Raw genomic sequence first — 22,273 nt, 5'->3', positions numbered from 1 at the left:
TCCGCTGCATCAATTGGGAGCAATCACCCTACGAGCGGATCAGCGTGAGTTTCTGCAGTCCAGGCCCTGCACTAGTTGATCCAATATCTGGACCCATGCGAAGTCGGTCAGGTAGGGCCAAAGAGCGAAGAGGGGCCCACTAAACCCAAGGGAGCAGGAAATTGGAGTGTAGCCGCCGAGGGCTTGGAGATGGAGTGTGAAGGGGTTTTTAGTGTGAGAAAAGAAGAAAGAAAGAGAAAAACACTATCACACAGATTAATACTACTCCAAGTTCAATGTTTGTAGTGTAAATGAAATAAAAACAAAATAAACCCAGCCACGTGACTTCGACTCCTCTTTTCCGACTTTCAGTCAATTCACAATTTAGCAGAGAGAGAGAGGGGGGAAGAAGAGAGCATTCCCGACTTTTTCGAATTTTCTTTTTTCACAAAACCTCAACATTCTAAGAGTCTACCTCTATCTTCTCTAAATATCGATCCCATTAACCTTGACCTATTGTCTGTTACATATACGAACCAACCCAGTCAATACATTGTTATTCTGCCCATAATCTGTGGGCTGGGAGTTCCGTAAGCCTTGGCGCAGTCTTCGAACGTGGTTGGCTCGACTTGGGGGCCAAAGGCGGTACGTGCGAACCTGAGCTTCCAATTCCCCCCAAAGGGCCCAGGGCGCTTGCTGATCCAGGAGGCCGTGTTGACATCCTCTCAGTTGCCGCGCTCTTTTGCATTTCTTTGGAGGTGCTCTCCACCCCCTTTTTGGTCGTGAATATCCCGGAAGTGTCTGGTATTTCGTTGTTCTTTTAGTCCAGGTGATCCCTCGCCTCAACAGCTTCAACCCCCGATGCGTGGAGCGAGCACGGGGCAAGATCCCGATCTTCAAGCTCCCCAGTCTGCGGGCACGGCGCCCATGAATTCATCGGAGCGACTGGAGTCTTCTGGTAAGTCTTCTGCGCATTGCTATTTCCATGCGCATTGTATCGCAAATCCCCGTTCGGTCGCTGATGAATGAATCCTTTGTTTGTTCCAGGTCCGGAATCAACCCCCGATCAGAAGGCCTCCGATGTTGCTGAAAACCAGCAATCCAACCCAGGAACATCCTCTCAACAGGCTTCCTCATCAATCGCATCGGCCTCCGATCCTCCCAATGCGGAGGGGGCGGATGCGCCTCGGAAACATCATCTGTTGATTCCAATTCCTTCGCGCCGCTCTTCCAAGACGGAAAAACAATCAACAACGGAAAAGACCGAGGAACAAGCACAGGAGGAACCCGCCAGGCGAGGCTCGAAGGTTAGCATCCTGAAAATACACAGGGAGCGTAGTCGGGCAAGTAGTAGACGGTCGCGACGGACGCAGGATGTGGCAAATGCCGAGAAGTCTCAAGGATCCGCCACCCCAACTACTCCCGAAATGAATGGCCCCCCGCAACCTCAAAAGAAGAGTAAATTTTTGTCGTTCCTCAGTTGCTGCTCATCTCCGGGGGTGGATGGTGACGATGACGCGGTTCCTGCAAAGAAAAGCGCCAAACAACAACCTGCTCCCAACCGACTGCCAACCCCCGACAAAGCGGAAGCCCGCACTGGTGACTCAAGCACGGCTGAGTCTAGAGATCCGGCATATTTCGATAATGAAAAAGCAAACTTGACTGTGAGCGATCAACCTAAAGAGGAAGGAGTTGCTACTTCTCAGCCTTCAGCCGATGCGCCTGGTAAAGAAATCCCCGCCGTGCTGAGCCAGCCTGAGGCCTCAAAACTTCCTACAAAGGAACATGAGGACCAATTCTCTTCTGAGAAACCAACCATGGCGAACGGTGTCGTTTCTGAGCCAAATGCTGAGGACCGTGCGCCTGAGGATCAGACTCAAACTCGTTCTGTAGAAGAACCCCCAGCAGTTGAATCCATGTCTAAACAACCGATAAATGGTGAAATCGAAGACCACTCACACGCAGAGGAGGTTGCTCAGCAGCCACCTCAGACTACTGTCATCCTGCCTCCCCCACCCCCACCACCTGTCCCTCCCGAGGTTCCTTCAGCACCTGAGACGAATGAGCAACAGTGGTTACTCCCACCGGCTGTGCCACACCTATCAGGTCGCAAATGTCTTGTTCTCGATCTCGATGAAACTCTAGTCCACAGTAGTTTCAAGGTGAGATCACTTCCTCAACTCGATTATATTGACCACTCACTGATTCCTTTTCTCTAGGTTCTTGAACGTGCTGATTTCACCATCCCCGTTGAGATTGAGGGTCAATACCACAATATCTATGTCATCAAGCGACCGGGTGTTGATCAGTTCATGAAGCGAGTTGGTGAATTGTATGAAGTTGTGGTATTCACCGCATCTGTTTCTAAGGTAAGTTGATGGTTCCTCTCACAGCTTTGAATCAAGACTGACTGGATATCTTTAGTATGGTGATCCTTTACTTGATCAACTTGATATCCATAATGTTGTCCATCACCGTTTATTCCGAGAGAGTTGCTATAACCACCAAGGAAATTACGTCAAGGTCAGTACTTTTCCTCTTTCTCTCACATGCCCCACTTCCCACCGATTCTAATATCATTGCAGGATCTCTCTCAAGTTGGCCGCGACCTCCGTGAAACAATCATCATCGATAACTCCCCTACTTCGTATATCTTCCACCCTCAACACGCGATACCCATCAGCAGCTGGTTCTCTGACGCACACGACAATGAACTGCTGGACCTCATTCCGGTTCTCGAGGATCTTGCTGGGGCCCAAGTCCAAGATGTCAGCATGGTCCTGGACATCACCCTGTAAACGCCTCGTCCAGAGATCTTTCTAACGCCCCAGATTCCCCCTTGAGCGCGTCTTTCCCTTTGTATGTTTTTCAGTTTGATTTTTTGGTGCGAGAAAAGCCTTTTTTCTTCTTTCCAGCATTTCCCCATTGATTGGCCACTTGCCTTTTGTCTATCTGTCCCATTACCCTGCCTCTTCCTCTTCGCTTCTTGATGTGACTATGGATCCAGATGGGAACTGGTTCTCGAACTGGACATGGCCTACTTGATGCATTTATTGTTTTCTTGCCTGAATAGCCCACTTAACACCCCAAGCATATTATCTCCTGCTGTCTTGTTTTTTAACCTTCTCCATTTGGCATTGTGATCTTACCCGACCTTGCTCCTAGCGAGCCTTGTTTCCTAGCCTTTTTTCCCTTCTCCCTTTTTGATTATTCCCAGTCATGTCCTGATCTCTCTCTCTCTCTCTCTCTCTCCTTGTCCGTTTATTATCACTAGTCCGCATTCTCCGATGCATTATGCAGGCGTCTGTTGGTTATCATGCTGCCACTGTATCCCCCTATGCGATGTCCCCGTTTTATTCTTCGCCTCGCTATTCTGTCTGTTGGGTCTATGTAATGTATACGACCCTCTGATCAGCTGCGATGTTCTAGTATATAGCCCTCGAGAAGTTGTCTCACTGGAATACAATGTAGCTTGGCACATTTCAATATTTATAACATACACAGTAACAGTACATACTTAAATCCGACGCAGTAGAGCGAAAATAAACAGAATCCAAGGTGGTTAATAACTCTATACCTATCAATCTGATATTTGCACATGCAAGCTGCCTCAAGGTTCAGCTAAGCTGCAGCCGCGCGCATTAGTGAACGATGAAGTCAGCAACAAATTCAAGGAACCAAGCATTTCCTAACTTTATCAAGTCAAACAAAAATAAACCCCCCCCCCCCCCCCCTAATTAAATCCTCCAGGCTCCTCATTACCTATTAAACCAAATTATTCCACACCGACGATCTTTCTTACCCCCGCACGAGACGCAAAAAACAAGCTCCCCGCACTCGCAATCGCCACAATTTCGCTCCCACCGCCTAAAACCTACCACTCCCGTACCCTTACCATTCCTCCCACACTCAACCATGAAGAACTCAGAAGGCTGGGACGGCAAATTACGAATGGAACCCAAGGCTGTTATTACGAACCCGGAGGCGTTGGAGGATTCGGATTATTCCGACCCTGAAGCCCCGCCGGTAGAGGAGATTGATGCGGATGAAGGTACGAGATGGTACAAGTAGCTTGTTGGACGTGGTGAGCTAATGCAGTGCAGATCTATTGGAGGGTGAAGATTTGAATGTTGAGGTATGTCTATGGATATTTTATCCTGGGTCTTGATCTGCTCTTGACCACGAGTGACGTGACATCGAGTGTAGATGTCACCAATCTGCAACATGCTGACATTTTTCTTCCATCTAGGATATCGACCTCGTCCATTGTCGCGTATCATCGATTGCTGCGCTGCACTTAGAACGATTTAATAAGCTCCAAGTAAGTTTTTCTTCTCCCCTTTTCGCTCTCAAATGCTCGACTTGTATACCATTCGGATCGGATACCTCGGAATTCATTCCACAAGGGAATGTATCCTTAATGGATAGGATACTGGCCTCTACCTACTGCAGATACACCGACATTCACACAGATAGCTAATACCTGTGTTACTTCACAGAGACTATGTCTGCGCCAGAACCAAATATCTCGCATCGATTTCCCGTCCAATGTCGCGGCTACCTTGACCGAACTGGATCTCTATGATAATTTGATCTCCCACGTGAAAGGCCTAGATGAGTTTCATGGCTTAACAAGTTTAGACCTGAGCTTTAACAAGATTAAACATATCAAGAATGTTTCGCACCTTGTTAAGTTGACGGAGCTGTTTTTCGTGCAGAATAAGATCTCCACGATTGAGGGGTTAGAGGGGTTGAATGATTTGAAGAACTTGGAGCTTGGAGCTAATCGGATTCGGGTATGTCCTGCTCTGCTCTGCTCTGCTCTGCTCTGCTCTATATCATACATGATGGCAATTGTTCATTTTCTGAATTGTCTAACTTGTCGTTTCATTATTAGGAAATTGAAAACCTCGACCATCTATCCGCCCTCGAAGAACTCTGGTTAGGAAAGAACAAAATCACCGAGATGAAGAACCTAGACAGTTTATCGAACCTTCGAATCATCTCTATTCAATCCAATCGCCTTACACACTTACACGGCCTCTCCGCCCTCCCAAATCTCGAAGAGCTCTATCTATCCCACAATGCTGTGACAGATCTCTCAGGTCTGGAAAAGAATACCACATTGCGCGTCTTGGACTTCTCCAATAACCAGGTCTCTCATCTGGAGCATCTTTCTACATTGAAGAATCTGGAGGAAGTGTGGGGTTCTAATAATCAGCTTGCTAGCTTTGAGGAGGTCGAGCGTGAGCTGAAGGATAAAGAGAAGCTTGAGACGGTTTACTTTGAGGGTAATCCGTTACAGACTAAGGGGCCGGCGGTTTATCGAAATAAGGTCAAGTTGGCGTTACCGCAGATCTCGAAGATTGATGCCAGTATGTTGATTCTTTCTTCCTTTGTTTCAAATGTTGCCTTGGAAGGACCTTGCTAACTTGATTCGTTCTCTAGCTTATGTGCGTCTATAAACTTGAAGTTTTCTGTGGACTTTGTCTGGTTGGCTGCTCTTGTACTCGGTCATTATAATAGGCCCCGGCAGGGCAATGAAAGCCTAATGAGATACGAATTAGGCCTTATGTTTTATGCATTATTTCTTATAATGTACATGTATATGGAAATGCGATATCGTCAAGCTGTACAGATTGAAGCAGTAATCCAGACTGTACATATCACGCCAAATGTGATATCAGGGCCCACAATCAGCCGATGGTGAAGAAACAAGAGCGAAACTCTTCATAAAGGTCGCTCAACACCCAATAGGCTAAGCATGGAAAGACCATCAGAGCCAAAGGGACAAGCACCCATCCCAAACTTGACTGCAGCAACGGAGGAAACCCCAAGCGCACGTTTCCAAAACTTAAACCACGAACATCCCCATGTTGTACATAGGTCATGCAGACCAATCCTCAATCCCCACCCATCACACCTTATGAAGTTCCTCGTTCGCCGAAACAGGCGGTCCCTCCCTCTCCCCTTCCTCGGAATGTACCCCATCCCTCCAAAGATCCATCAGACTTTCCGCCCCCATAACCCTCCTCTGTCCCCTGATAATACTCTGCGTACGAGAAGGAGCAGATCTCTTCCTCTGCTGTATAATGTCTCCAAGCGCCTTAACAGGAACACCCGTCTGCGGATCCGTCATGTCCTTGTAGATAGGAGATTTCTCGTAACAGAGATATGGTAGATTGAAGGGGTTGCGACGCATAGCATTCTCGTTATTATGTCGCGATAAGCTAATTATACATTTTATTGTGCCTGCTTCCACGTCGTCGAATATTGGGTCGTGGTTTGCGGGGGTGGGGGTTTCGTCTTTGGTTCTGGATGATGGGGATTGGAAAGAGAATGAGGTTGAGGCCGAGGATTGATCCGAGTTTGCGCTATGTGTTGATTGTGGTATTTGTTGTGGGTGTGGATGTGTGTGTGTGGAGGCAACGGAGGAGGAACAGTCAAGCGCGACGACTAAAGGTGATGAAGCGACCGCGCGTTGCGCTGCTTCGGTAGATTCGAATATTGCGATAACGGGTCGATGTTGATTAGGTGAGTTATTTGATAGATCATACTATTGCAAAGATATTAGTCAGTATGAAGGTGTAACCTGGAGGCATGTGAATTAGTTGCCCGGATGAAGGGGCGCAAATTTACCTTCAGATTGCGAAATGTGGTGACTTCGCCGAATTTCTGGAGCGCAGCTAGGACCTGCCTGCTGTCGCGTAGTTTTCTGGGTGTTGGGATCATTTGGATGTGGACTTGATTTGGGACGAGACGTCCCATTATCCTTGAGGTGGTCATTTTGGGGTGTTGAGGAGAAAAAGTGTCGGTGCTGCGATGTCCGGTGGAGATGGAGATGGAGATGGAGATCGTCGGGTTGGTCTGTTCTCGGCTTGGCGGGTGAAGTATATTTTAGTTTACGATGTTGAACACGTTCCCTTGAACCGTTTCATGTGTTATTGTGTAGATAATTTTTTTCTGTTCATATGGGAGTTTAGATATTTATGAAGATATTTTATCGAAATTTGGTTCATTAATCGATTTTTTGGCTCATTAAATAACATCACAGGAGTAGGAGGATGGCCTTCTAATAAGGCTTCATTTCCTACAAATAGGTATATCCATCCTTTAGAAGATGGGGATTCCAAGACCGTACTAGAAGAATAAATTAGTTTCACAGTAATCGTACTATAAAAGAGAATATAATAACTCACAGCAATAGGGTCGTTGAAGCGAAGACCCTTGTCCAAAGCACTGATAGCCTCAAGCTCACCAGCCTCCAGATCAAAGTCAGTCACCTGCAAGTTCTGAGCCAGCCTTGTGGGGCTGTTACTCTTAGGAATAACAGCAACCTTTCTCTGTGTAGCCCAACGCAGCAGAACCTGAGCAGGTGTGCGAGAGTACTTGTCCGCAATACCCTTGATAACATCATGCTCAAACAAAGGACCAACATCCTGAGCATCCTTCAGGTTCAACTCGAGGAAGCTCAAAGGTCCAAATGAAGAGTATCCAGTCACAGCAATACCTTCACCCTGGGCATAGTCGACCAGGCGAGTTTGGGTAAGGTAGGGGTGGTGCTCAACCTGCAGAGTAGAGGGGCGGATGCGAGCATAACGGAGCAGATCCATGAGAAGCTGGGTGCTGAAGTTGCTGACACCGATGCTGCGGGCAAGCTTCAGGTCAACGAGGGACTCCATTGCGGTCCAGGTCTCTTGGATGCTGGCCTTGCCGAGCTCGACTTTGCCGTCGGCGGTGGTCCAGCTGGGTGGGTAGCGGACGGATGGGTCGAGGTATTTCAGGGAGATGGGGAAGTGGACGATGTACAGGTCGAAGTAGTCTACGCCCCAGTCGGCGAGCTGCTTGCGGCAGATAGGCTCGACTTTGTCGCCGTCGTGGAAGCTGTTCCAGAGCTTGGAGACGATGAAGAGCTCCTCGCGCTTGACGAGGCCGTCCTTGATGGCGCGGGCAACACCCTGGCCGCACTCGACCTCATTGCCGTAGTCTGGGAGATAGTTAGTTGACTTGTTTTTTTCCCTGGGGTCTTGTGCTTGGTTAATGAGTTACTTACCACAGGCGCCGTCAAACAGGCGGTAGCCGGCCTTGATGGCGTTGTAGACCTGGTCTGCGCAGGTGTCGTTGTTTACCTTCCACAGACCGAAACCCACGAGGGGCATCTCATAGCCGCTGCTCAGCTTAACAGTAGGAGTAGTCATTTTGAACGAGGATGGAGGGGTAAAATAATTCTGCGGAGGGGCGGAGTTAGTCCGTGTTTTCCAAGATTATTTGTAGGGACCAAAGCTGAGGATATCATGATGGTCACAGATTGTATGTATAGATCCGACTCTGCAGTGGGATTCTTAATACTCACCAGAATAATTGGCAACACAGATCACTCTCAATTAAATCACGTCCCAAGGCCCGGACACCAATGTCTTATACGTTTCAAATTGCAAAGCCACCCGTGGAAAATCAAAGTCCGCCGCCGAAGCCACAGGCTAAATGCGGGACTTCGTACAGAGGAACAGCCGGTGTTCCACTTGCCTCTGTACACTACGCAGGACTGGTCCGGGGCCCCACCTAATGCCACCGGCTAAAAGCGGGTAAAACCCTGAATGATTTATCCATACGGACCACGTAGGACGGACGAGGAGCGAGTCCAGAAGGGAAAGGAAAATAGATTGAGTAGATATGGAAGAATAGAAGAGAATCGGACACGGGTTCCAGTACTAACTAACCCCATAATGTCCCAAATGGGGAAAGAATCCGCCTTTATCCCGCCACAAGAAAAAGCCACCCATCAGACATATAATAGATAGAAATAAATGAGATAAATGAGGAAGATCGGATAGGAAAAAAAGGGAAATCACAGGTATAATAGTATCGAGATCCAGGATATGATTATCATTACGAATAGAAGTTTTTGAGTTGTTGGTTATTTGGGGTCATTAAACTGCGTCCACAGCTCCATTGTCTGGGTAGCCAGTATTCGCATGCTCGGGGCCTGCCCCGTGCATACTAGGACCGTTGGACATGCGTCCGACAAGATTGTCCATTAAGTCATCAGATGGCAGAAGGCCATCGAAATGGTGCGATTGTTGGGACTCACGCGGGACAGGGCCTTGTTGATCTTGGAATGGAATGTGGTGATATCCGCCGGCATTAACGTGGCCGGGGATCGAGGTAGAGTGTGCTCCCCATGATCCTTGGCTGTGTCCAAGGTCATCCAGGGATTGAGCGCCAGGTGTAAATAAGCCATTCAGAACATTGTTGTTGTCATGAAGGTTGACACCGTGCTGCTGAGATGGCACATAGTGGTTGGCATCATGGCTCATATTGTAGCCAAGAGATGGATGAGAAAGAGGGATGTCGTGCATGTTCATCATAACGGGCCCACCGCTAGTGATGCTGAGACTGGTGGGTTGAGAAGTTTCGGGAGCAAGACTTGTTGAGAAAGAGTCTAGCACAGAGGTGACTGCTGTTTTGTCACCAAACCCATCTTCGGGTTTTGTGATCGCGGTCATGAAGTCAAGGTGACCCGATGAATTAAATAGATTAGCCACATTATCGTGGGAGGATGGATACATAGGCCATTGCGATTGAGGTTGGCCTTGGTGAATTAGATCATGAGGGTGTGGCGCTTGGTATACGCTTTGAGAAGGCTTGTTGAGGAGGATGGAGTCCAGGGAAAGAGGAGGAAGATCAATACCAGCAGCTGGTCGCGGGCTGTTGGTTTCAGTGCGATCAGGTGGTGGAATCAGACGGCGCCAAGTAGTTGTGCCGACTTCTCCGGGACGTGTCTGACGGAATTTCCAGACTAAGATAGCCATCCGTTCACTGTCATCTTGTTGGCCCTGGAATTGATTGGACAGACGCCTGGAACTTGGAGGAACGGCACGTAGTTCTTGAACTGCGGAGAGTGAACGCAGATATTGTCGATTGCGACCGTCGGTAGTTTGAACAGATTCAGGATTTCCAGAATCTTCCGCAATGCGCTTGTCTTGGGTCAATTCGGTGAAGAGTCTGGCCCACCACTGTGATTCAAAGAGAGGCTTGATCTTGGTTGATTGAGGCTTTGGTAGATCATGATTCGATTCCCATAATACCCGCCCGCCTTCATACATGTTTGTGTTGCAAGTCCAGTTTTCCATCTGGTTGACCATGAGGACATCTCCAGCAGTAGGATGAGCAAAATCAAGATCTAATTGAATACCCAGGCGAGAGCCTGAAGGAGGGAAGTCATTCATGAGTTGCAGGTTAACTTCCAACATAATTATGTCACAGTCAAGAGGACCACTGGACTCATCCATGATGGAAGCTAGTTGAGGGAAGGATGTCCGCCAACCATTGACATTTTCCAAAGGAGTTGGGGCAGCACCAGGGTGATGAAGATCTCCTTGAAGACGAGTATAAGCATGCAAGGCTTTGTCAATGCGGTTAGCCTGCTGAGGCGCGCTAACCCACATGTCGAAACTAAACCCGTGTATGCCTTTTGTGCTCGCTTCCTGCATATTGGATCCCAATGTATAGTGAGGCGGAGGCAAGTCTCCAGTATAGGGGTTCATCGATCTCATAGGGTCATGATAGCTTGGGTGCGCTGGGGCTCCATAGTGACTAGACCCTCCATCAATTGAAGATCGCCACTTAGGGCCACCGGATTGAGAATGCCCACTTGATCGATCTGTGCCCTGTTCACGAACGAGACGCTCCCCTGTAGGTTTAAAATTAATAAAAGCAATATTGCATTTTGACCACCTTGTACTCACAGTCCGGGTCGCCCTTAAGAAACGAGTCAAGTACCTGGAGGTGACTTGATACCTGCTTCCGGGTTCGTCGCTTGCCAGTCAATTTGGCAATATACTCAGCAATCAACTCGTTCCGGCCATATGACTTCCCTCGCTCAGACCACTTTCGTCGACCCATAGGTGGGTTTGCTTCGAGGGCTACAATTATCGATCAGTGAGAGCCTCAACGATATGCATGATTGTTCAAAAAGAGTGACTTACCCTGCTGGAACGCATCCTCCAACTCGTCAGACCAGACCGGCTCCCCATCCTTGCCAGTATCCCGTCGAGGACGCGCTCGATATTCCAGATACTTCTGAGACTTAAGATAGCTTCGGCCTCGGCGAGGAGCTACATTAGGGCCCACTGAGTGAAGTCGACGAACCTTACGTGCGTGGAGCCGGGCAGCGATAGCTTGTTGATGCTGTTGTTGTTGTTGTTGGTGCTGGTGCAGGCCAGGAGGTGGTACTTGGTGAGGCACAGCAGATTGAGGATACTTGTATGCCAATTGCTGGAGATGTTCATCACGAGCAATTATATCACCATGTGCTAAAGCATCGGAGTATGACTGAACATTCCCCGATGTGTTCTGCAAAGCCCGATCTGAATGGGCTCCTACAGTATCGAGGGACGGCTGGTTCTGAGGCACAAGGCACTCTGGTTGCCAGTCAGTAGCCATGGAGCGTACCAAGGACGGGCTTCTCTGAAAAGAATGACAGATTCCAATGAGGAGGGGGGTGGTTGAGAGGCACCGTCAAATGCTTACTGCCTGGCAAAGAACGCAGCACAGTCACAAACACAGCGACCCAAGAACGCAGATGTTTGAAGAGAATGTCAGAGCCTGGGAAAGAGAATGTGAGAGCGAGCAAGAAGATGTTTATAGGGAACCATAACTCCCCTGGGAGAGGGGTGTTGTAGTCCCAGTAGCAACATTGCTCCGCCAGGTTTGATTTGCCTGCACCACGTCCCTCGAACGCCAGCTCCATACTCCTACGCAGGTGCCAGTTCCTGGGTCTTTGCGCGTCCAGGCACTGTGTGGGGAGCAAAGGACGGCCAGTAGCTGTCCTTGCCGCGACAAATCAGGAGTCAAGAAAGGGCACGATATGAAGGAAGAGTTGCCGGATGCAAGGGATAGTACAGCAACACGATCCAGTGATGAGCGACTCGGAGATTTAGTGTTGCCCGAAAAGGCTTCAAAGCACCATCATCTAGCCAAATGTTGACAACAAGCGACCATCATCAGTGGCAATCGCGGGTTGGTAGGAATGTTAACTGTCCAACGACGTTGCGGATTGGGTCGGATGAGGAATGTTCGACCACCCCAACACCACCATGACTGGAATGTAGGTCAAGCTGATCTTTAATGAAGACCAGTCCATCGTGAGAAAAATAATAATAAACAGACATCATACAAAATAACTCGGTGAGTACTGAGCGTCCCGAAGTCCATGATGGTTGAGGGGATGTTACTTTTGGGGGAGAAGGGAGGTTGTATACTCCGTACATTAATGTGGAATAGGGTTATGGGAGAGTTTCAACCTAGAATGGGAGCCAACAAGTAAAAAATCAAAGAAAAAGCACACGAGCACTGCACGTTACCGTGTCTGCAGGGTACATTGACAGCCGCATGAACGTGTTCGGGGTATCTATTTTACTACTCTCTCGTAGGTAATCAACAAAACTAAAAGGCCGTATGCAAGTAATCGTACATCGTTTTCCACTTAAAACGCAAGGGATGGCCGAGGGCCAATGGGCTTTTCGCCCTTCGTGCAGGGAGGCAGGAGCTCAGCACCTTCATGCTCCGTCGTCCTCCTGGCCTCCTACAGTGAACTTTTTGCGCCCAATGCCGGTAAGCTGTTGGAGCTTGACCCTGTCCACCTGCTCTCCTACCTTCTTCTCTATCTTTGCGATCTCCTCCTCGGGATCGACAGCCTCCTCGTTCACGAATTCCAACACCAACCGTCGGCCCAAAAGATGCGTGTTTTTCAGCGCGTCCATAGCATTTTCCGCTTCACGGGCGCTGATAAAGTCGGCAAAACCGAAACCACGGGCCGAGCGATCGAATTTTTGAGGAACACGAACAGAACGCAACTGACCATATGCACCGAATAGAGATCGAATGTCCTTCTTGGTAGCTTGGAATGGCAAGTTCTTGATGATGATCTTTGTTCTTCTCGCCGCAACCTTCTTGGCGGTATCTTCCCGTCTACGTTCCTCGGCGGCATCTGCCGCCCTGTGAGATGCACGGATGACAAGTTCATGTCCATCAAGTTTGTAACCATTCATAGCTCCAAGCGCAGCTTGAGCTTGAGCCTTCGACCTGAATTCCGCAAAACCGAAACCCATGCTGAGTGTTTGCCCAGGACGCTTCGGGTCGGGCTTGGTTTTGATGCGTCCAGTAATGAAACCATCCAGCGGTCGGAAGACCTGCAGGAATTTTTCGTTGTTGGTTGAAAAGTCCAGGTTCTTGATGAAAAGTGTTGATGTGATTCCTTCAGGCTCATCTGTCGCATCCGCTGCAAATGTGTCGGTGGTAGAGAATCCCTGGCCCTTGCCCCGGATCTCAGGAGCAGCTTGGGGAACTGCTGAACCATCGAACAGATCCTTTGGTGCTTTCTCCAAGAAGAGGATTGAGTCTCCCATTTTGCGGTACGCAAGTCCCTTGAATGCTTTTTGTGCTTCGTCGGGTCTTCCAAATTCTACAATGGCAATAGTTCCGCTTGGTGGCATCAGTAGTCGGATGATCGTACCGTATGGCTCGAATAACGACCTCAATTCACCAGATGTAACACCATACGAAAAGTTCTTGACTAACATGGCCGTGTTTCCACGTTCACGATGTTTGAAAGCATCAATGTTCACTCCGTTAGAAGCAAAGTAAGCTTTGGTCTCTTGAATGACATGCGTCTCAGCATGTGCTTGTTTCACGGCAGCATCGGATGAGGTTGGATCCAGCAGCTCTGCCTTGGAAATCCCTAATCTTTGAGATACAGAAGACATGACAGCATCGGCCTAAAAGATGATTAGTGATCATGTTGTATATTTTGGTGATGTTGTTTGCAAAGAGAATAACTCACATTCATGTAAAGAGAATTCCAGCTAAACGACGAAGATGTAGAACCCATCTTACGCTTGAGCTCTCTCTGCTTCTTTAAGGGAAGCTTTGAAATTTCATACTCATCAATTTTGTAGCTCTTCTTCGCCGCCGCTGGAAGAATATGCAAAATGCGGCCTTGGAAATGTTTTCCATCAAGAGCTCGATAAGCCTCGACAGCTGCATCTGCATCATGGTATTGCACATAAGCAAAGCCTTTGCTAGTCTCAGTACGTGTGTCGAAAGCAATATGAATCTGTATTCCATTAGAAATTGACCCAAGAAAAAGAAGCAACTGTAGTGAATGGAAGTTTGGTGTGACTCTTCAGATAATCAAGAAGCATCTACTAAAATCTCTTGCCTGTTGACATCATCTGCGCTTTGGCATCAGATGTCCCTATCAGGATAATCATCATGCGAGTATTGCCGGCATAGGTGCTATCAAAGCACATGCCAGCTCATCGGGGGTGGTGGAGGGTGGGTGCAGTGGGAGGATATAGGGAGTAAGTACTAACCTCTTCAGTTTTGCCAAATGGAGCGAATAGAGGCTGGAGGTCCGCTTCTTTGAGGTCGTATGCAAGATTTCTCAAGAACAACCGAGCAGAATCCTTAATCAGCTCAATATTTTTAGCCTTTTCAGGAGATATCCGATCTTCTTCTGGTGAGTCCTCTGTTTCATCAACAGCGTCATCGACAGCATCATTAGTGACAGGCTGAGGACTGATATTCTCAGGTTCCGCACTACGAGGTTCATCGTCGATGGGACTCCGAGACTTAATCGGCTTCGACTCAATCGGTTCCTCGACCTTTCGGTCATCAAAATCGGCCTGCTCATCATCGTCCAAGAGACCCAGAAGACGACTCGTCTTCGACCGCAGCCAGTCCATATCTGACACTGGGCCGGCCTCTTCTTCACCTTGATCATCCTTTGTATCCTTTTCCTCATCTTCAGTCGCTCCGCTGTGGTCCACCAACATGGGCTGGGTGTCCTCATTACTAGCAGCAGGTAGGGTTTCTTGGATGCGAGGTTTTTTGGGCTGAGAAGCCGCCTCTTCAACATTGTTGGTCTGAGGGGTTGGATTAATGGCCATCGCAGATTGCTCCGCAGACGCCTGTTGTGCCATGGTATCATCGTTGGCCCATGTTCTTGTCTTTCCCGATTGCATCAGGGACATATACTCCTGTAGCTTAGGGTCCTGTGACTTTTCAGTGTCCCTCTTACGCTTGAGTGCACTGTCTGAGGATGAAGTATCATGGGCTGCATCATGATGCCGTGTGGGGTGACCTCTTTCAATAGGCTTAGAATCAATCTACAAATATACTGGTCAGTCTCAAGACCAACTGAACTGGTCAGCTCGCACGAAAGCAGAAAGGGAAAAAGCCAAAAAAAAGACAAATTCAAGACAAAAAAGCAAGGCTTTACATACCGGTCGAGCAATATCTACCGAGATCTTCGACATTTTCAAGAAAGTCTTGTTGAAATACTTGACAGCATCTTGAGCTGCCTCACTGCTCTTGAAGCCGACGAAGCCCATGCGACGCTTAGGCATGACATGGGCATCCGTCACTTGAAAGCGAGCAGCGAAATGATTGCGAAGCTGGTCATTTGAGCAAGTGGGTGGAAGCCCACTGACAAAAACCCGAGTATTTTCCATGGTAGAGTTGTGGCTGGAAAAGCCTCGAGTAGTGTAAAAAACTTTTGATGTAAATTTTTTTTTTCTGATCTTTCATAGCTGCCGAGGCGGTGGGGAAAGCGGTCCGAATTATTGCATGGAAACTACCGGCAATTCCCGACTGGGGTGAAGGCGGTAAGCTTTGTAATGGACGCGCCCTCCGTTGCGGCACTGCCCTTCGTCAGTTTCCCCCCCTCGTGTTCACGCCGAGTGTTGCTACTTCTGAATAAAGAACGAGATTCCCGCCAAGATGACTGCCGAAAACAAGGAGAAGATGGAGGGTAAGTCCTGGGAAGCTCTTCCCCAATAAATTCATATGTTTGGCTAACTCATGTGCAGCGCAGATTAAGTCGGTGGACATGGTACGAGATACTCGAATGATTCAAATACGACGATTGATAGCTGACGCAGTACGCTAGACTGAGGATATGCAGCAGGAGGCTATCAGTTTAGGTATTACACCTTGGTGACTGGGTTGGACGAATCTATGACTGACTGTTTTTCTCAGCCATTGAGGCCATGGAGAAGTACCACATTGAGAAGGTATGGAAGATTCACATAACAATTCGCATAGCTGGCATAATACTAACGATCAGTAGGATATTGCGCAGTACATCAAGAAAGAAGTCAGACCTCTCATCGAACCCATTCGTTAGCTTGAATCACCAATACTCATATATCCTCTAGTTTGATTCACGGAAGGGTGCTACCTGGCACTGCGTGGTTGGACGAAACTTTGGCAGCTTTGTTACCCACGGTTAGTTCCCAATGCATACCTATTCGCACGTACAAAGCCCTGTACTCACTATTTCTCTCCAGAGACCAAACACTTCATCTACTTCTACCTAGGCCACTGCGCCATTCTCCTTTTCAAGACCCAGTAGGCGGCATGGGCACGATACCAATAATTGGAACCAAGAGCAGGGGTGAAATTTTTTTTCAATGTTTTTGAATAGCGGTCTCTTTTTTCACTTCATACCTTTCTGGTTTTTGATGGCGAGTGCTTTCTATCTATATGCAAAAATTGCCGCATTTTGTAAACAGGCTCGTTCTAAATACTATACAATTCCCCCAATTTTCGGCTTTCAAAGTGGCTTATTTTCGGTCGGAATAATTAGTATACTATAGGTAGTCTTGTAGATATAGTTGTTGATTGTAGCTCATTTGTACCTGATCAGATCACATGGACCTCACGTGCTCTGCCAAGGGCGAAGCCAAGGAACCAAGCCACACCCAAACGCCGCTGCCTTCTGCTCTGTTGACGTCGATTCCTCGTCTCGGAATTCTACTTTTCTTTGTCAATCAACAACATTATGGCTTTTTGTCTTACATTTGGCACGCATGGTAAGTTACTATACAAGCGAGCTACAACCCGATGAATCGATGACCCCGGTGTGGGGGCCGCCCGTTCCAACTGGTCGCGGATGTTTAGTCTGGACTCAATTCCGGGGTACACCCTATCTTGATCCAGCATGATACTAAATGGGATTATACAGAGTTCACCTCTATGCTAGAGGGATATGAGAATGTCCGTGCTTACTGCTACAATTGTAAGCTTCTCATTTGATCGGAATTATTACAACATGAAAAATAATTAACATAAGATTGCTTCGTCTGCCAGGCCGGAACTGGAATGGACATTGCATCACCCGCTGGTATGTGGCTATGTCTATGTGCACCTTTGATTCCGAGGAACCCAGCTAACAATTACCAACTCCTTATAGGCCTTTCTTTACTATCTGCTTCATTGTATGGTTTTGTTCTTATTTTCAGATGACACATTTGATCTACTTCCATTTAATGAGTTTGCTAATGTTTATCTAGCCTTTGATCCCTCTTTCCACCCATAAATACAAGGTAAGTCACTATTGCTGTTTTTTGTCTACATACTACCCTATAACCCCCAAATGATTATCACCAGTGTTATTCTTCTTGTTTCGTTATATATTATAGCTTTTCTAACAAATTTTACAGGAGGTGATGTGCTACACCTGTCGTTTCTCACAGGATCTTCGGTAAGATACATTGACACACTAAAAGCCCACACTCGAATCAAATATTAATAAGTCCAAGTGATCGACCTGATATCACACCTGACACACGGCCACCTCCGACGCCAACTTATCCATGGGCACCTCCGGGACCGCACCCACCCCCACAAGCTCATGGCGCTGCTGGACCCCAGCCTGAAACTCAGAAAGGCCAACCGGCACCACCACCACAGCAACAAGGCCCAACTGATTACAAGTGAGAATCAAACTTAACTTGAATAGAGTCTTGGCGGAACTTTTCTTTTGCGTTGCCCCGTGGGGAAGAAGTGCAACATGCTGGCGTTCGGGGCCTTCTTAAAACTGATCGGCTGCTTTAATTTCGGCAAATTTTTATCGGCGCTCGGGTTGTTCTCGGTTGATCTCTTCGTTACATCTCATTGAGAAGTCGTTTCGCAATGTTTTAATCTTCTTCTGGTCTATGCGCGATCCCCGATCCTTTATTCTTCGTGAAATCAAGTTAGGTAGTATACGATCCCACGAGATTTTATTCATATCCCCAAGTCAAGGTTATATCTTACTACACATTTAAACCACATGTGCGTCTATGTCGAGAGTATTATAAAAACACATCATCGTAGACATGAATCCGGATTTCTGTCTCCAATATACCTTAAACATCCCGCTCAATTATCTTCCTGTCTTCCTTGCACTTGAATCTGACTACTACAGTCCTTCACAATGCACCTATTCCGAGGCCTGCTTTTAGCTTCTTCACTGGCTGTCGCCGGTATCTATGCACACGTTGATATAATGGGTTCTTGTCATCGGTCGGGTACATATGACTGCGCAGAGGATGAAAGTGTGATTGCAGTTTGCAATGGCCATATCTGGCAACTGGCAGCTGACTGCTCAGGAACACGGGGCTGTCACTGTGCCTGGCCTAAGCGTAACCCTACTTCTTTTTGTGCTTGTAAATAGGGCAATACAAGGCAATTCTGTCTATGATACCGGTACTATCAACTCATACGCGGGCCATAACGTAAACTTGACTAACTGTAAACGTGATCAGAAAATGAGTTGCGCAGCTACTGATCTACCTATCACCGCGATTATTTAGCGATTCTTATCGACAACTACATGAAATATAAACCTGTGAAATATCTTGAATAATTGCTATGGCACCTTTCATTGCGCTGTTGTAGTGGGCCTTGGAATGGGACGTTCGCCTGTTCTAATTAGATCGGACAGTCCTGTAGCCTACTAGTAGCACTTGAGCCGAAAGGTTCGGGCTAAGCAGTTTTAAAGGAATAGTATTTATCTATACCCCCGAGTCCTGATCAAGCATTTTGACAAGCACTGAAACTATATTTTAGGAAACGAAAAAAAATTGTTTTTTATCCATGATATTAAATTTCTAACAAATAGTGGGTATAAATAAATCTTTCGATCCAAACACAAGCAAAACAACCTTAAGACCAGTCCCGTTTCCCAATAAACAAAACATACAGCATTAGAGGTAGATAGTAAAGTGAAATCATTCAACAGAAGACTCTACAACCTTCTCATCTTTCTCGGCGATTCTCCCTGTTGGCGTAACAGCACCAGAAGACTGCATCCCATCCACTTTCCGTCCACGATAAACAGCAGGCCGAGTACCCATCACATCATACGCCATCATCTTCACGACTCGAGTAATGCTTTCTCGGCCCTCATAAAGCGGGAAAACAACAACACCAAATAGCGTACAGAAGAGCCATAGAATTCCAACGACAACCCAGCCAGTGAAGAACTTTTTGCTGAATACGTACGAGCTACCGTACATTGGGATAGGCCAGAGGATTAGCAAGGCAAAGGCCATGAACACAGTTAATGTACGTGAGTACAGGGCTGCTTTGTTGAGTTTGCGGGTTTCTTCTTCGCTTTGGCTTTCGTCGGGTGTTGTTTCGCCTGGGACGAGCTCGATGTCGATGTGTGCTTCTGTGGCTACTTCTGTGTCGTCGACTTTGCGGATTTGGCGCATGGATTCGTAGTCGTAGTTCTGGCTGCCGAAGAGTAATGTGAGGACAGGAGAGATTATAACTGGGCTTAGAAGCGCGGCGACATTGCCTGCTAACATTGGGTAGCTGGATATGATGTTAGCACCATGTAATATATAGTAGATCAATTTGTTAATGGGATTTGAAAACTTACTTCTCTCCAGTGGTAGTTACGTTCAAAACACCATTATACTGCTTGCTTGTAGTCACGAGCCAAGCGATCAATGAGATAGCAAGACCGAGAGGTGGAGAAACAGCAGCTGCAATGCTGTTCTGGCCCTTCCATAGCAAAGTCATGGCGCCGGGGAAGACCGCGGAGGAAATGATAACGCCCATGAGCAAGTATAGGTATCCCATACCGACGCCGGCGTAGTAAAGGCCTGTCGCAAAACTGGCCATGATAATGGAGTAGACAATACAGGACATGTGTGAGATCCAGACTAGTCTCTTGCCCTTGGCTTTGGGGTCGATGTATGCTTGGTAGATATCGTAGGTGAAAATCGAAGAGACGGCAATCAATTGTGCGGAGAAGGCGGATGTCACAGCCATGAAGATCATAAGAGTTGTTGCGACGGCACCGCTGTAACCGAGGAGCTTGACTGCTGCGAATGGCAGAACCAGACCGGCTGTTACGTCGTCGCTGCTTAGGCGCTGGGAGCCTTCGAGGGCTAAGGCTGAGATCCCGAGGGTACTGGCGCAGAGCCAGGGGATGGCGAACCAGCAGAGACCACCAATTACGTATCCGGGGAAGGCGTGGACGGGGCTTGCGGCGATGGCTGGGGGATGTTAGTTGATTTGTCGTACATTTGGAATTTGATAGTGAGATCGCGACTTACCCTTGTTGTAGTAGCCGTTATCAAGGAAGACAGTTCCAAAGTTACCTATCCTCTTGTTAGTACTAATTGTTGACATGTTCAAACAAGTTTGCACATACCAATCAGGTTGATAATCCAGAATATTCCACCCTCCTTAGATCTCATAGTCAAGTAACTGCCCTCAGCATTACCCTCAACAGGATGCTTCTTCGCAGCCTCAACCAATGCATCATAAACTCTAGCCGGCGATCCCAACTCAGCATTAGTAGCATAAGCTGAGAACGCGAACAGAAAGATAACAACCAAAATAACCACAGTGTGTAGATAATCCGTGATAAAAGTGGCTTTAATACCACCGAACAAAGTATAAAGCACAACACCAATGGGAAGCAGGAAACAAGCTGCCGGAGTCGATACCCCAGTTAGAGATGTCATGACCGCCGATCCTCCAGTAAGCAGCATAGCAGTGACAAGAATGTTCGTCATGAGACAGAAGACAATAAAGACCACATGCACCATTGTACCGTAGCGCGCGCGGATAACTTCGAGGAATGTATGTGCGTTCGGGGCTCGTCGCTTTAATTCGATGGCTATTGTTGCGAAAAGGAGGATTTGAACTGTTGCGCCTGATGCATAGAAAAATGGTCCCGAGACACCGTACTTGTATGCGACTGCGGAGGATTGGAGGAGTGTAGCGGCCCATGTCCAACTACTGACGACTGCGGCGGCGACTAGACCGGACTTTACTGAGCGGCCGGCTGTTGAGAACATTTCGGAGGTTTGAACTTCATTTTGGTATCTGATTTTTATTATTGATGTCAGATTGTATGTCTAATAAACGGCTCTCGGTTTATGTCAGAGTCTTACCGTTTCAATGCCCAAGTGATGAAGATCATTAGCAGCGCAAAGGCAAACCCAAGCCCCAGGATAATACCATATCCGAATCCCTGGGACAAGGGTGCCGTGAAAGTGACCGTGTCAGCCGACGACATGGCTATAGATCAATAAACCGAATTGATCTAACCGACAGCAGCGACTGTGGTTTAAAATAAAGAGAAAACAGGAGTATAGTAGTCTTCTCGACACGATCAATGTATATCGTCGAATAAGGTCTTAAAACTCAATTCAGGTATGATTGTAAAAGAAAAACTAGCCCTCCAAAAGAATGGGTTATGGAATGCCAGTGTGATTTCGTCTGAATTTTCTATGTTACAATCCAAGCCTCGAAAGGCCTGGAACAGCACATTGATATAAGTCCTCTGCAGAGTACAGGCTATAGGCACTCTCCGACCTCGCACTGAATTAACCCCAGAGAAACGCATGCCGATCCCTGAGCTTAGATAGGACAATTCCTACGAATTCAGATAAGAAATACATTATGACAACCTTCTAATTCCATAAGAATTAGCCAAGAATGGCCTATCGCGAGGCTGTTCGACTGAATGGTCGTAGGCTTATCAGTGGTTGAGATGCTGCTGGGATGTGATTGGCTAGATTGAAGTAGAGATAAGAGCTTCCGATTCTGAATCGTCGATGTGGGTGGAGTCTGGAGAAACGGGACAAACGGGAGAAATTGGGAGGAATTGGGAGGGTCCGGGAGAACCCGTGGGTATTGGTTGATAAAGAGTCTACCAGTAAATGGGTTAGATGATATGCTTACTCGATGCTTATTGTCATTGGGGAAGGGGTGATTGATTCTATATTATGCATGTCAATCTGCTGTCAGTCTGGGGCTCTATGTATCCTTAATAGTGGAGTGGACTTAGCCTGAGAATTTGATTTCACGCTAACCTTGGAACATTTCAAGCTGGCCGGTTTGTTTTATTTTATAGTGAGCTTAGTTAAAATTCATGTTCCGTGTTAAAAAAAGCCTGGCTGGACCCTGGCACACTTAGTCTAAAGATTGTACCCGTGTACCT

At 47.4% G+C, this 22,273-nt stretch overlaps 9 protein-coding genes across 9 annotated transcripts; 4 read left to right on the top strand and 5 right to left on the bottom strand.

The window, feature by feature from the left end:
* Positions 1-840: 840 nt before the first annotated feature.
* On the top strand, positions 841-2,777 carry psrA (putative general stress response phosphoprotein phosphatase Psr1/2; the record flags this gene model as incomplete). Its single annotated transcript, XM_056920373.1, has 5 exons — positions 841-937; positions 1,027-2,141; positions 2,199-2,348; positions 2,404-2,502; positions 2,565-2,777. 5 exons carry the CDS (start codon positions 841-843, stop codon positions 2,775-2,777), a joined length of 1,674 nt encoding a protein of 557 aa, XP_056778410.1.
* Positions 2,778-3,894: 1,117 nt separating this feature from the next.
* Positions 3,895-5,444, top strand: N7478_004158 (putative protein phosphatase PP1 regulatory subunit Sds22; the record flags this gene model as incomplete). The annotated part of the gene is made up of 6 exons (XM_056920372.1): positions 3,895-4,030; positions 4,083-4,114; positions 4,229-4,300; positions 4,479-4,775; positions 4,877-5,354; positions 5,428-5,444. 6 exons carry the CDS (start codon positions 3,895-3,897, stop codon positions 5,442-5,444), a joined length of 1,032 nt encoding a protein of 343 aa, XP_056778409.1.
* Positions 5,445-5,896: 452 nt separating this feature from the next.
* On the bottom strand, positions 5,897-6,765 carry N7478_004157 (uncharacterized protein; the record flags this gene model as incomplete). The annotated part of the gene is made up of 2 exons (XM_056920371.1): positions 5,897-6,535; positions 6,619-6,765. 2 exons carry the CDS (start codon positions 6,763-6,765, stop codon positions 5,897-5,899), a joined length of 786 nt encoding a protein of 261 aa, XP_056778408.1.
* A 327-nt stretch (positions 6,766-7,092) lies between these two features.
* Positions 7,093-8,177, bottom strand: N7478_004156 (uncharacterized protein; the record flags this gene model as incomplete). The annotated part of the gene is made up of 3 exons (XM_056920370.1): positions 7,093-7,119; positions 7,179-7,966; positions 8,033-8,177. 3 exons carry the CDS (start codon positions 8,175-8,177, stop codon positions 7,093-7,095), a joined length of 960 nt encoding a protein of 319 aa, XP_056778407.1.
* Positions 8,178-8,909: 732 nt separating this feature from the next.
* On the bottom strand, positions 8,910-11,424 carry abaA (transcription factor AbaA; the record flags this gene model as incomplete). Its single annotated transcript, XM_056920369.1, has 3 exons — positions 8,910-10,672; positions 10,728-10,904; positions 10,968-11,424. 3 exons carry the CDS (start codon positions 11,422-11,424, stop codon positions 8,910-8,912), a joined length of 2,397 nt encoding a protein of 798 aa, XP_056778406.1.
* Positions 11,425-12,539: 1,115 nt separating this feature from the next.
* On the bottom strand, positions 12,540-15,494 carry mrd1 (RNA-binding ribosome biosynthesis protein MRD1; the record flags this gene model as incomplete). Its single annotated transcript, XM_056920368.1, has 4 exons — positions 12,540-13,757; positions 13,823-14,095; positions 14,355-15,149; positions 15,267-15,494. 4 exons carry the CDS (start codon positions 15,492-15,494, stop codon positions 12,540-12,542), a joined length of 2,514 nt encoding a protein of 837 aa, XP_056778405.1.
* Positions 15,495-15,762: 268 nt separating this feature from the next.
* Positions 15,763-16,396, top strand: N7478_004153 (dynein light chain DYN2; the record flags this gene model as incomplete). Its single annotated transcript, XM_056920367.1, has 7 exons — positions 15,763-15,793; positions 15,852-15,874; positions 15,932-15,965; positions 16,021-16,055; positions 16,112-16,138; positions 16,200-16,269; positions 16,332-16,396. 7 exons carry the CDS (start codon positions 15,763-15,765, stop codon positions 16,394-16,396), a joined length of 285 nt encoding a protein of 94 aa, XP_056778404.1.
* Positions 16,397-16,695: 299 nt separating this feature from the next.
* On the top strand, positions 16,696-17,763 carry N7478_004152 (rhodopsin family protein; the record flags this gene model as incomplete). Its single annotated transcript, XM_056920366.1, has 5 exons — positions 16,696-16,856; positions 17,134-17,167; positions 17,337-17,369; positions 17,487-17,527; positions 17,586-17,763. The coding sequence occupies 5 exons, from the start codon at positions 16,696-16,698 to the stop codon at positions 17,761-17,763; spliced, it is 447 nt and encodes a 148-aa protein (XP_056778403.1).
* Positions 17,764-19,037: 1,274 nt separating this feature from the next.
* Positions 19,038-21,346, bottom strand: N7478_004151 (sodium:solute symporter family protein; the record flags this gene model as incomplete). Its single annotated transcript, XM_056920365.1, has 5 exons — positions 19,038-19,626; positions 19,694-20,315; positions 20,376-20,420; positions 20,474-21,153; positions 21,222-21,346. The coding sequence occupies 5 exons, from the start codon at positions 21,344-21,346 to the stop codon at positions 19,038-19,040; spliced, it is 2,061 nt and encodes a 686-aa protein (XP_056778402.1).
* Between the last annotated feature and the right edge of the window lie 927 nt (positions 21,347-22,273).

The sequence above is a fragment of the Penicillium angulare genome, assembly GCF_028827245.1.
Source record: "Penicillium angulare strain IBT 27051 chromosome Unknown utg000004l_segment0_segment0, whole genome shotgun sequence".
Taxonomy (NCBI): Eukaryota; Fungi; Ascomycota; class Eurotiomycetes; order Eurotiales; family Aspergillaceae; genus Penicillium; species Penicillium angulare.
The sequence above is the reverse complement of the archived record's forward strand: the minus strand, read 5'-3'. Positions and strand labels throughout refer to the sequence as shown.